This window comes from Cydia amplana, chromosome 9 (genome assembly GCF_948474715.1).
Source record: "Cydia amplana chromosome 9, ilCydAmpl1.1, whole genome shotgun sequence".
In the NCBI taxonomy this organism is placed as follows: domain Eukaryota; kingdom Metazoa; phylum Arthropoda; class Insecta; order Lepidoptera; family Tortricidae; genus Cydia; species Cydia amplana.
Genome location: NC_086077.1, coordinates 3,032,233 through 3,045,824, shown reverse-complemented (window position 1 = coordinate 3,045,824; position 13,592 = coordinate 3,032,233). Strand labels below are relative to the sequence as shown.

The window sequence follows — 13,592 nt, the reverse complement described above, 5'->3', positions numbered from 1 at the left end:
ACAAATAACTACAAACCATTCTGAACCGGAATACATCATAAATGTTTAGGATTTTCCAAGTTTTTCACATATTATTGAATTGTCATGAGAAAAGCTCTCATAGTGAAATCGAATCGATTTTTGTTGGGTTGGTTGGCAACTATAAATGAATAGAAAAGAACTACAAATAACTACAAACGATTCTGAACCAGAATCCGTCATAAACGTTTATGATTTTCCAAGTTTTTCTAATATTATTGAATTGTCATGAGAAAAGCTCTCATAGTGAAATCGAATCGAATTTTGTGGGGTTGTTTAACGACTACAAATGAAATGAAAAGAACTACAAATAACTACAAACGATTCTGAACCGGAATACATCATAAACGTCAACGATTTTCCAAGTTTTTCAAATATTATTGAATTGTCATGAGAAAACTATCGTAGTGAAATCGAATCAAATTTTGTGGGGTTGTTTCGCAACTACAAATGAAATGAAAAGAACTACAAATAACTACACACTATTCTGAACCGGAATCCATCATAAACGTTTACCATTTTCCAAGTTTTTCACATATTATTGAATTGTCATGAGAAAAGCTCTCATAGTGAAATCGAATTGAATTTTTTGGGGTTGTTTGGCGACTACAAATGAAATGAAAAAACTACAAATAACTACAAACGATTCTGAACCGGAATACATCATAAACGTTAACGATTTTCCAAGTTTTTCAAATATTATTGAATTGTCATGAGAAAAGCTCTCGTGGTAAAATCGAATCGATTTTTGTGGGGTTGTTTGGCAACTACAAATGAAATGAAAAGAACTACAAATAACTACAAACGATTGTGAACAAGAATTAATCATAAACGTGTACGATTTTCCAAGTTATTCAAATATTATTGAATTGTCATGAGAAGAGCTCTCATAGTGAAATCGAATCGATTTTTGTGGGGTTGTTTGGCAACTACAAATGAAATAAAAAGAACTACAAATAACTACAAACGATTCTGAACCAGAATCCATCATAAACGTTTACGATTTTCCAAGTTTTTCAAATATTATTAAATTGTCCTGAAAAAGCTCTCTTAGTGAAATTAAAACAAAGTTTAGTCGTTTAATTTGGCAACAACTAATGAAATTAAAAGATTTACAAATAACTACAAACAGTATAAACGATTTTACCCATAATCAATCAACACAGTGTGGGATTTATCAAGTTTTATCATACTTAGGGTCAGTTGCAGCATTCACACTTGACAGACTGTTCAACGTCACTTAGTAGTGATGGTGTGTAATTACCATTATATTATAACTTAGAGAACACTTTAAGGGTGACTGACGGTTTGGTACAACGGACCGTTTGTCCTTTTCTTGTAAAAGACATAAACGCGCTCTCGTGTTTAATTTCACCAAAAAGCTCTTTATCGGGAAAAGACATCAACGGGCTCATAAGGCTTTTTTTTATTTTTTTTATTTTTTGGAGATAATTGGCTACTACAAATAAAAATAAAAGAACTACAATCAACTACAAACGATTCTAAGCCAGGATCAACAATTAAAGCATAAGATTTCAAAAGTGGGGTGCTGGGATTTTTCTCACCCCCATAACTTTTTTTTGGGGCAACTACAAATAAAATCCTTTTAACTACAAACAACTACAAACAAAATACTATAAGAAAAAAAATATAAATAAAAAATTGGTCAAGGTCGGGTGCCAAGTTCACATAGGTGGATTAAACAACACAGGGAATTAGCCGATAGACAATTGATTATAGTTATAGAACACGCAAATCAAAACAAAACAATTATTTAGTTACCTACATAAAAAAATGGACGTTCTAAAAGTTAAAATAATATTTTTTACTAGGTATTCCATTAGTGTTTGCAGGTACGGCCTGGGATACTTCAAGTAGCCATCATAAGTACAGTAGGGGCAAGTATCCACCTAAATACAGCCGTAAATAGAGGGTTATTTGTAAAGTGTAAGCGAAGGTACCCCTATTAGTGCACTTGTCTTGACAGATTTTATATACTTGGATTAGGTATAAGGTCTTTAATACCATCTGCACATTAAGTATACACCGGTAAAAATCGTCTAGTACCTATTGTTTGCCGACCAAAGTCATAAACTTTTTAAATATTTTTTACGTTTTTGCGAATCAAACATGCAATAGGTAGCTTATTAATCGATTTATTATTAATTACTTAATTTTACAGTCCATTGGTGTTAGCTGTAATGCTGTAAAATTTGATTTCAATAAATATCAATATCAATATCAATTACCTTCCTTCCTCTAACATACTCGATAGGTAATCTCTTCGCGCCTGATTTGCATTGTGTGCTATTCTAAAATTGAGAAAAAAAATCTTCCCTTGTCGACCTTAAGTAGTTTATTTATTACTAGCTACCCGCCCCGGCTTCGCACAGGTTAACAAATTATACATAAACCTCCCTCTTGAATCAGTCTATCTATTAGCATACATACAGACAGACAAACAGACAGCTGGAAGCGATTTGATTAGTGATTAAAAACTTTTCATAAACATTCGAGAAGCTTACATCACGATAGAAAACCCCATCTTAGCCGTTATTTCATAACGATATTAAAAATTCAAACGTAGGTACTCGTACTTACATGCTTGTTACTTGCGTAAAGAGTTGATGGATGTGGCTGATTAAACCTAACATACAACTTTCTTTAGTGACAAAGCGATGGTGATAGTTGTGTTACGACATACGAGACATTGCGTTCAATGACATGTTTGGCTTGTTATAGTTATGGACAGTCGCCATCAGATATATCGGAGCGGCCAAGGTGCTCGGAAATGTCTAAGCGCGCACTCGCGTGTATATTTGTAAGCATCTTGGCCGCTCATGGCTCCGATATATATCTGATTGCAACTGATTTTTTTTTAGATAATCTAATAAGAATAAACAATGTTATTGCAGCTTCCTGTAGACTCGTAGAGATCCTTGGTGAGGTCTAGAAAGAAAAAAAAACCGATAAGAATTTGGAATCAAAATGAATAAGATAACTTATCTGTAGGTATCACTTAAAGAAAAAGCTTTTCTTTTCATAGATCTGTAATTTTTTTTGAGGAGGTATACTAATATTATTTCATCCATAGAAAAAGATCAAAGATAAGTAATTACTTATATATGTATAGTATGCATTAACATTCAGACACAGAATAAGTAAATCTTAGAATCGGCACCAAATATAATTGCAGGGCAAGCGACTTTGTTTTATACCATGTAGTGATTTGTGACGTCTTCTGCAAAAGGTGTAACTTTATATTATCTACAAGAAAGGGAAGAGAAGGGCACTAGTAATTTGTCTCATAACCCTTTTCCTTTCAAACAGGAAGGAAAATTGATGAAAGTACAATGTATCATATTTTTATTGCCAGTATTCGAAGCCATAAGTATTGAACAATTTATAGGTACTCATCAGCTTGTTTCCTGTTTTTCCAATTTATACCTTATTCTAAGGGTTATAGGGTTTTGTGTAACTACCATATATGCATATGATATTTAGAAATGAATGCACTGTTTAAGCAACAAGTGTTTAAGAAATTAGTGTTGTATCTATTTCCTTATTAGTATAGGTAACTAAACAATGTGATGCAACCGTAAATACTTGCATATACGAGTATGCATCTAAGTAGATTAACAAGTACCTAGTCGTTGACGGGAAACTATAGGAGAAAATCATGGCTTCTTGGCATGCAATTTTAGATATTGATGGTTAAATAGATCAAACGAATTCAATCGCTATATCGATGTAACGCAAATCACATGCGATTACCAGGTGATATCGGCCATCACGCGCCGCTGCTAAAAAGACATTGATATTGATGCACAGTTTGCGCACCCAATCGCTTAACAACAACACTAAAAAAGTCATTTCATATGTATTAGGCCACCTACCTATAACACACAGTTTCGTTGTGGTTTATCCTTTATAGTGTTCCGCACAAAACTTTGTTCGCGGAACACTTATTTTTATGAAGACGTAGAATTATGCAACAGGTACTTAACATAATCTTTTGTTTCCCCAGATGTCTCCAAGCCAATGGAGCCGCCGCGGCTACCAGAGCCGGCGCTGGCGGTGCAGGCAGCGGCCCAGCTGACGCAGCCAGCCGACCATGACTACGTGACCAGCATGCTGGCCGCGTGGGGCCAGCTGCTGATGGACGATCTCATCGCCACCGCCAACGGGAACAAGGTACACATTCAATGTGACGTTACCTATTTTATTTATTGTATGGCATTAAAGTTATTGGATTTAATTTAAATATTATCCTAGAGATTGTTGCACTCTTCAGATACTCGATGGCCCTTTCACTGAGGTTCGCGGGGTCTTCGATCCGTCCGTTGAATTTGGTGAAAGGGCATTCTAGAACAATGTGTTCGACTGTCTGCTCAGGATCACCACAGGCGCACTGGGGGGAGTCACACCAGCCCCATTTATGCCAATGGTAGGTACAGTTTCCTACGCCTGTTCTGATGCGGTTCAATTGGCTCCATACCCGGCGCTGTTTGTCGAAGCCAGGTGGACGTGCTTTTGGGTTGAGTGTAAAAAGTTGTTCACCCTTAAGTTGTTGGGCACTCCACTCGGTCATCCATGAGTCGTGTATGTCCCACTCGTTGTCAATATGCACCATCCCAAGAGCTGGCGGGTTACGAGACTTGAGTCGTTTCTCTCCAAAGTCAGTGAGGTCTTTGTGGATAGGCAGTGTGGGTTGACATTTGGTTTTTATAGCCTCTCGGAGCTGGCACTTTTTTCGTCGCAGGTGTGGTGGTTCTATCGCGCTAAGAGCTGGGAGTTATGGACGTTACCTATGAAAAGGGACTTATTGTCGATGGCGCTTAAGCCATTATTAACGAATCGGAGCATCGTGAATAAATAAATACAATGCCGCACGACGCTGTGCGGCGTAAGCGCCATCGACAATAAGGTCCCTTTTCATAGATAATGCCCCAAATAGAAGGCTATCAGTATTTATCAATCAACCAATAGAGTTATAGCTTTTATTTCACATTATGCCATGAGCATGACAGTGGTCGAGTTTGAAATTTTTAGTAAACGATAACTTTGAATAATCCTTTAAAAAATGGTTTTTTTACCACAATCTGCCGATGCAGTCAAGGATGGAACATGCTTACCTAAAAGATGTCTATTCACTCTCGATTTAAAAAGATCCAATTATAGTGGGCTGGGAATAGCTGGATGCATATTATTGTCTGTGTTATTGTCCATAATAATATATAAAGTCTATAAAGTCTATAAGTCTATAAAGTTCTAACAATCTTAAATAACATTCGATGGAACTTATTTATTTGCAATAACAATAATGTTTTCCTCATGCACTAACCATAACACAGAATAATTACTTTAGGTACCTATAAAATTAAGCTCGCTTAACTCGATAGAATTTATCTTCAGACATGACCAATTGTTTTGATCATATCTCCTCTTCACAGCCGGTTTTGAGATGCGTTTCTGTCAAGAATAGTCAAGATTCCGCGAATGACCAATTATTTATTATTCAAAATTGGTTACGTAGTCCATACCGGTTGCAGTTTATTTATAGACAACTGTTTTAAGTCCACTTACACATATTACATTAACATATTACTTACATAATCGTGTAAGTAAGGCAAAACTACTAGGTGACAATTTCATTTCATTTGAAAGCTCGTCGTACATAAATTAAATACCTAAATTAATAACCTTTTGACGTAGCGCGTTCCCTCTCAACTAAACATCGATACAAACAGAATGCGTAATGCATAATAGGGTGACCAGTTGTACCATAGTTTTCGGGACATCCTAATTTGACCCACGAAATTTTGCCATGTCCCGAAAATTGACTAATCCAATTTAAGAGAGTAGGTAGAGTACCTACCTATACACATACACATTTTTAGTGATCCGAGTTTTTGTTTAGAAATCGGGAAACCAAATTTTAATAATTTGAAATGAGAATTTGGATCTGATAACGCTACCTACTCGTAGTAGGACAACACGGCTCCGGCTCCCTTCGCAGAACATAGTGTTGATCTATTGATTAAGAGTCGAATCCTTTGAGTCTTCTGCTTTAAAACTGGACTGTGGTTTTCAGACTCATATAATTTAGTCGAAACTCGAGTTGTTTTCAACTTGTTCAATACCATGCAATCTTTTGTAGGGAGAGTTCTTTTCAGGAAATTACATTAAAACAAATCCACTGTCTTCATGTAAGATTTATGAATTAGATACAGCGTACAGTAACGCTTATTTTCTTAACTCCTATACACGATGATTTTTAATCGGTGATACGATACGTCAAGTGCCATCGATATGGCGGGAAATTTGACGGATCTATGAATCTGTTTATGCATATGACAATGACAAGTTATTACTCATAAATTGTCAATTGCCATTAAGTTTGTAAAGAGGCTAACTCATAGATACCGATTACTAGAGTGACAAGGATTTTAGGATAAAAATTATCTCAAAATTAAAATTATCATTTAAAAAAAAACAAGTTTGTTTCCATGTAATTACAACCTCAACATGATCTACATCAATTACTGAGTTACAAAAAAATGTTCCTGATCACCGATTAAAAATCATCGTGTGTGTGTGTAAACCTACAAAATTGTCGACAGAGTCTTTATTCGGAGGTTCGAGGCCTTTTGAGTTGTGCTTAAAAAAGACTCAATAAAGAATTGGACTCGGGACTTAAAAGACTCGGCAGTCTCGTAAAAACAAGCAGTATGTCGTCACTACTTTGAAAAAATTTCGTATCTCGCACTGCTACTCAAAATTAAAACGCAGTAACTCTGTATGCATCCCATACATAGTTACCACATTTTTCTTTTGATTGACAGAACAAGATACGATTTTTTTTTTCAAAGTAATATCCCTTGCGTAGCGTGCCGCACTCGTTACGCGTAAATACGCAAGCGACGTACCTGAGAACCGGAGACGTGCGTACCTACTGCATACGCATCCGGTGTGACCCGGCCTTTAACCAAAGGTGCGGCCCTCATGTCTTGTATGCAGGTAAATTGCATAAGTAATTGCATAAGGTGTTGTTAACCATCCATTGATTAATAATATAGACTTACAATCATGCAAATATAAATTACAATAAAACATGCTACATTGTTCAGTAATGTCTAAGATTACATCAGCGATATTAATGATTAAAAGATTTTATGCATAAATACGTATGAGGGTGTCTGAGGTATTAAGGAAAATACCTTCGTCTGCAAGATATTTCGCATATATTATCACGTTGCAATAAATACTATTTATTATGAATTTAATCTTATCACAATTGTTAGGGAGAATTATATCAGAAGTTTTACTATAGGCCTTACCTTTATAGCTATAGCTACTGTATTTAACTTTTGAACCTACCTATAGGTACCTAGCATATTTTGGAGGCATCCATAAATTAGTCTAGAGAACTCTGTAGTACGAGCGACGTAATTTTTTCCTGGATGTCCTTTAAAAATAACTTCCCTGCCATAAATTTGTGAAATAAGAAAAAACCCAAATGGATTTATTTGGATTATTTTATAAGAAGCATTAAGTGTAGGTACCTATATAAAATCTAAACAGTGGATTCTAGCAACAATCCGCGTAATGACGGTAATCGTAATTAGGGCCAAGTAAAGCCGAGTCGTTTAGCCCACAAAGCTGCTCCACAGTACACATCTTGGTTGCACCGAGGTCGATACGGTTACCTTATTGGGACCAGTATTTTATATTCATAAAAACGCTTGACTTCAAACATGGGATTGGGATGTCACGAATGTCGCATTTGGGGCATTTCATATGAAGCGGACAGGAAAAAAAAAGTGAGGTTCCCGAATTTGTTTATATTTGGTTTAGTTCTTCTTCTAGTAGGTATAAAACCGGACGCCAAATATTTTTTATATATGACGTTTATTTTAAAAATTATGAGCTTTTCAAAAATTACCGTAATTGAAATTCCGATTTTTTTAAACTCGAATATCGAATAATTAAAATATATAACTTATTATTAAACCAAGCGTTTTGTATAGAATGTTTAATGATCTTTTCAGCGAAGAAATCAATTTTGAAAAATAAATAAAAAATATTGGTTAAAACCGGAAGTAAACTTTTCGAAACCATTTTTCGAAGACTTTGACCAGTTTTTTTTAAATTATTTTTATCTCAAAATATAGCCCTAAGTATGTACAAAATACACTAGAAGTTGCAGATTGGGATCTCCATTGGTTAAGACAATAGGTCAATAAATGTACATACATGTCGCCCTGAGTGCGACGTACCGTACTGGTATACATACATATAGCAGCTGTTTAGCTTATAAGAACATGTATTCAGTAAGACTGCTGGTAAATTCTAATCATAACATAATGAAATAAGAAAGTCAATAATTCTAACCAGTTTATTTCATAATTTTTATTATTTTACAATAAGAATCTATGCTAAAGCTCGTTCTTTTTACAAGAAGACCGTCAGTTTTTGGAATAAACGCATGAAACTTTTTTGTTCCTGGAATCGTGACTGCGGAATCAAACCTGGCCTGCAAAAATATCCTCTGACGTTGAATATCGTCTTTAGAGCAATAGTAGATTGCCGTTTGCTTCAAAGATGATTTTGCCCAGTCATACAATCGCTTTGGTGAAATTATTGATCTACTTGGAGGTAACTGCAAACTTACACGCGTCGCCAAACGTTTCAGGTTCCCTCCGAGACCGTCGCAGGGCCCTTTACCGTGAGATGTTGCGTGAAAATGTGCTTCTGCATTCGTATTAAAATCATCCTCGTAATGAATAAGATTAACAAAGTTAAACCTATTTTTAAAATGTTGTGAGGCACCATCGGTTATGTATATGATTTTAGATGCAACTATTTCTTTTTCTGAAAGGTGCTTGTGCAGTAATATTTGGTAAGCATAATAGGTAGCTGTGTCATGTTTTAAGTCATCGGAAATCATGACAATGCTGCCGTGTTTTATTTCAGTGCCATCTCTATAGTAATAAACCGAAGTTAGGAGTGTAGCTTGATCGTTATTCCAATGAAACGATTGGGCAGAATCTTGGACTACGAAACTGTAATTTTCTGCAAAATCACACTGTACGATGATTTCCCCTCCATCGATAGTCTCTTTCAGCTCTTAATAAAAATTATGAAATAAACTGGTTAGAATTGTTGACTTTCTTATTTCATTATGTTATGATTAGAATTTACCAGCAGTCTTACTGAATACATGTTCTTATAAGCTAAACAGCTGCTATATGTATGTATACCAATACGGTACGTCGCACTCCGGGCGACATGTATGTACATTTATTGACCTATTGTCTTAACCAATGGAGATCCCATTCTGCAACTTCTAGTGTATTTTGTACATACTTAGGGCTATATTTTGAGATAAAAATAAATAAAAAAAAAACTGGTCAAAGTTTTCTAAAAATGGTTTCGAAAAGTTTACTTCCGGTTTTAACCATTATTTTTTATTTATTTTTCAAAATTGATTTCTTTGCTGAAAAGATCATTTAAAATTCTATACAAAACGCTTGGTTTAATAATAAGTTATATATTTTAATTATTCGATATTCGAGTTTTAAAAAATCGGAATTTCAATTACGGTCATTTTTGAAAAGCTCATAATTTTTAAAATAAACGTCATATATAAAAAATATTTGGCGTCCGGTTTTATACCTACTAGAAGAAGAACTAAACCAAATATAAAAAAAATTCGGGAACCTCACTTTTTTTTTCCTGTCCGCTTCATATGAAATGCCCCATTTTTCACATTCGCGAATGCGAATTCGAATGTCCAGGATGCGAATGCGAATACGATTGTTAGGGAATATGTAGTTGTTGTTTTCATTCCTATTTAGAAAAAAAAACCGGCCAAGTGCGAGTTGGACTCGCGTTCCAAGGTTTCTTATAGGTTTTCCTGTCATCAATAGGTAAAGAACTATTTGGTGTATTTTTTTTCAAAATTTTAGACCCAGTAGTTTCGGTGATAAGGGGGGGGGGGGGGGGGGGGAATGGTAACTTTTTGCCTATTTTCTTGAATAACTGCTAATAAACTATTAATCCTAAAATTATAAAAAAAAAATTGAGATTCTTACAATAAGCTCTTTCATTTGATAGAGTAACACGATATAGTTTGAAAAACTTTATTTTTTAATTTTCTCATTTACGCCCCAAAAATTTCCTCCATATTTAAAATTCATTTATTTACGTTACACGTCCATCTTTGGGTCACAAACTTACATATGCGTACCAAATTTGAACTTAATTGGTCCAGTAGTTTCGGAGAAAATAGGTTGTGACAGACGGACGGACAGACAGACGCACGAGTGATCCTATTAGGGTTCCATTTTTTCGTTTTGAGGTACGGAACCCTAAAAAATCATTTGGTACAGATATGTAGCAGATGTTACCTTAGAACGGGATGTTATAAAGTGTTTAATAATTGTCTACTGGTCAAAATGTACTACTTGAAAAAAAAAACCCTTTCCGCGCACTGCGAGTCGCGCGAGTCGATGAGAGCGATCGGCGCGGGCGATACAGGACACGACCTGGCCCCGTAGCCAACATGCCAATCGCTAACGCTCCGTAGCGAACGAAATGCAACTGTTACTGTCACACTAATATGGAAGAGTGATAAAGAGACACAAGGCGATTCGATGGCGAAGCGATAGCGATCGTCACCTTGGCTAGGCCACCTGGGCATATTCGCATTCGCAAAACATTCGCTTCATTTGATGGCTTTGATGCTAATGCGAATGTCGATGTGAATGTTTAAAATGATGCGAATATTCGTATATATGTTGCAGTCAAAAATGTGAACTGGACAAAAGAACTTTTAACCGACAAAAACAGGCAAAACTGCTTTTGACTGAGCATGTTGGTCAAAAGTAGTTTTACCTGAAAATCTTACCTATTTCTGGCAGCAGTTTCGTTTTTAGGGCGTAGCAAAAAAAAAATAACCCTAACCTACCTATCTCTGGGAACAGTTTCGTTTTTAGGGCGTAGCAAAAAAAAATAACCCTAACCTACCTATTTCTGGGAGCAGAGAATTTTACCCCAATGTACCAAATATTACCATACAAATCCTAAAAACTAGCCGAAAATTACATAAAAACAAATTTCTATGTAAAAATTGTCAAGTGCGAGTACTTTTGACTGATAGTAACAGTCACAATTACTATTAACCAATGATTTTCAGGTAAAACTACTTTTGACCAACATGCTCAGTCAAAAGCACTTTTGCCTGTTTTTGTCGGTTAAAAGTTCTTTTGACCAGTTCACACTTTTGACTGCGACATAAATAAGAATGCGAATGCTTGTTATGAATTCGTAAACACACAATAGACATAAAGTGTCACGATTTCGTACAGAGAGTATCGGTTTATCTATGCGTGATACCTATAAGTTGGGATACTGTTCATACTCATTACATCGTGTCCGAAGGCCGGAGGATGTTTCTGTAAAGAGGAACGGACGCTGTCGCAACTCGCAGCGTAATCGGCCAGCTAATGCACCGCCCACTTATACATGCACTTAGTTTTTCAATCTTGAACTTGACCGGACTGATGATGTGCGTGTTACGTCTTAATGCCGTCATCGCTCATCGTCGTGGTTATCTTATTTAGAAGACAATTAGGGATGACAGCTGGTTATGGTTAGTTACTTTAGTAGATTATCTAAGCCGTAAGAAATACGTGAACTTATTTCTCTACAGCGCTATAAAAGTCATACCTAATGAAAGAATTGCCTTTAAAAGAAAAGCAGTATCACGGAAAGTAAGCTGTATTCGGTGGACTTTATAGAATATTTTATTATAATAGTCATCAAACCAATCTGCTGAAGGAAGTTTAAAATTAAAAATAATTTCCGAAATAGTTCGCGAGGTCACATGAGGAGTGTGTGAGTGAAAGCGCGCCAGGAAGTTCTTAGTTCCGTCTCTAGGCTCATTGTCCAAGGCCTAATACCTCTATTAGAGACCTCGCTCTAGAGGTCAAGAAATGAGCTAATTATTTTGAGTTGCAGTGAAAGTGTCAAGTTGCAAAAGCTGTTTTTTTGGGTTAAGTTGCAGTTATGAAATTAGAGATTTCTTAAGCTAACTGTAGCCGTAGCGTCAGCAGTCATAAAAGCCAAGTTTTGACCCCAAAATATTTATCTAAGGATTCTAAGGTGTAGTATGTCCTCGAGGTCAAAACCTTTAGAGAACCTTGGGTTATGGATTAAAGCCCGAGGCCAGAATCTTAAAAAAATTGAGTCCCCGTTGCTATCATTATTTAAGTGTAGGTACAATCAGCATCGAAAGTAGCAGCTGAAACAACGCCCCAAAAGTATCTGTCACCCTCTATTATTTTTACAAATTATACTTATAGTTGTATATATTTACAATTTGCGTTCAAAAGTAGCTGCTAGGCTAGAGTCTAATTGTTCTTAATATAGAGACATATCTCATTTTGTTAGGTACGCTGTTAGATATTTTAGACGCATAGTTTGATACATTACTTTTGATGCCAACGGTACATTCAGTTTATTTATTTTTTTAATTCCGTAATAATTATAGAGTAATTCAAACTTTAATATGTTCTGCATTCGAGCATTGCCAATAAAGGTCACCCGCTGAAATAATAAGCTTCTTCTTAAATTGCATTAGTATAGTAATTTATACGTCGAAATAAGTTTAATAAGCCAATTAGTTTTGTGTAGCCGTTGGCTACACATTAAAATTAATAAGTTCCGACTTACCGTTGAATTTAACACGACGAAGTGTCAATTTGTCCCTGAGGAATATATTATAATTAAATTTCGATACCTCCGAAGCGTTTATGGAAATATTATTTTAGAATGTCACTTGCCTCACTCTATTACATGATATACCTATATATCTACTATTACTAGTACTATAATTACTACTAGGTACTTATCAGGTACCTCTGAAAGTTAGAAATCGATTTTAGATTGAATAGTATAAGATTTTAAAATTTTGATGAAATTAATCTACCGATCACTTAGGTACTTAATACTTACTTACCTACCTAATCAATCAAATAATAACAACCCTATACTTCTTGAATAATCAGATAATTAATCAATTGTTGCTATAACGAAGAGTCTATTTCCCCTAACTAGTTAACATTGCGCACGCACGAACTGATATAAACGCAAATGTGTTATATAACTTTTTTAAGACGGTTATGTAAATTCATAGATCGCTAATCTTACCTACTAGATGGCGCATGTAAGTTGGCTTTGTTCATTGACGCGCCAATATTAGTTTAGTATGACACCGCGACCGCGCGCCTACATTTTAACATTCATAAGCACATTACATAAAAAGCGGCCAAGTGCGAGTCGGACTCGCCCATGAAGGGTTCCGTATTTAGGCGATTTATGACGTATAAAAAAAAACTACTTACTAGATCTCGTTCAAACCAATTTTCGGTGGAAGTTTACATGGTAATGTACATCATATATTTTTTTTAGTTTTATCATTCTCTTATTTTAGAAGTTACAGGGGGGGGGACACACATTTTACCACTTTGGAAGTGTCTCTCGCGCAAACTATTCAGTTTAGAAAAAAA

The 13,592-nt window shown here is 35.5% G+C and overlaps 1 protein-coding gene across 2 annotated transcripts in view; it reads left to right on the top strand.

Moving 5' to 3' along the window:
- LOC134650903 (heme peroxidase 2) overlaps positions 1–13,592 on the top strand; it is a 90,778-nt gene that overhangs the window by 51,903 nt on the left and 25,283 nt on the right. For both annotated transcript variants that reach the window (XM_063505842.1, XM_063505843.1), the window contains one exon: positions 4,046–4,212. In XM_063505842.1, coding sequence (XP_063361912.1) covers positions 4,046–4,212 — 167 coding nt within the window. The remainder of the gene's footprint in view (positions 1–4,045; positions 4,213–13,592) is intronic.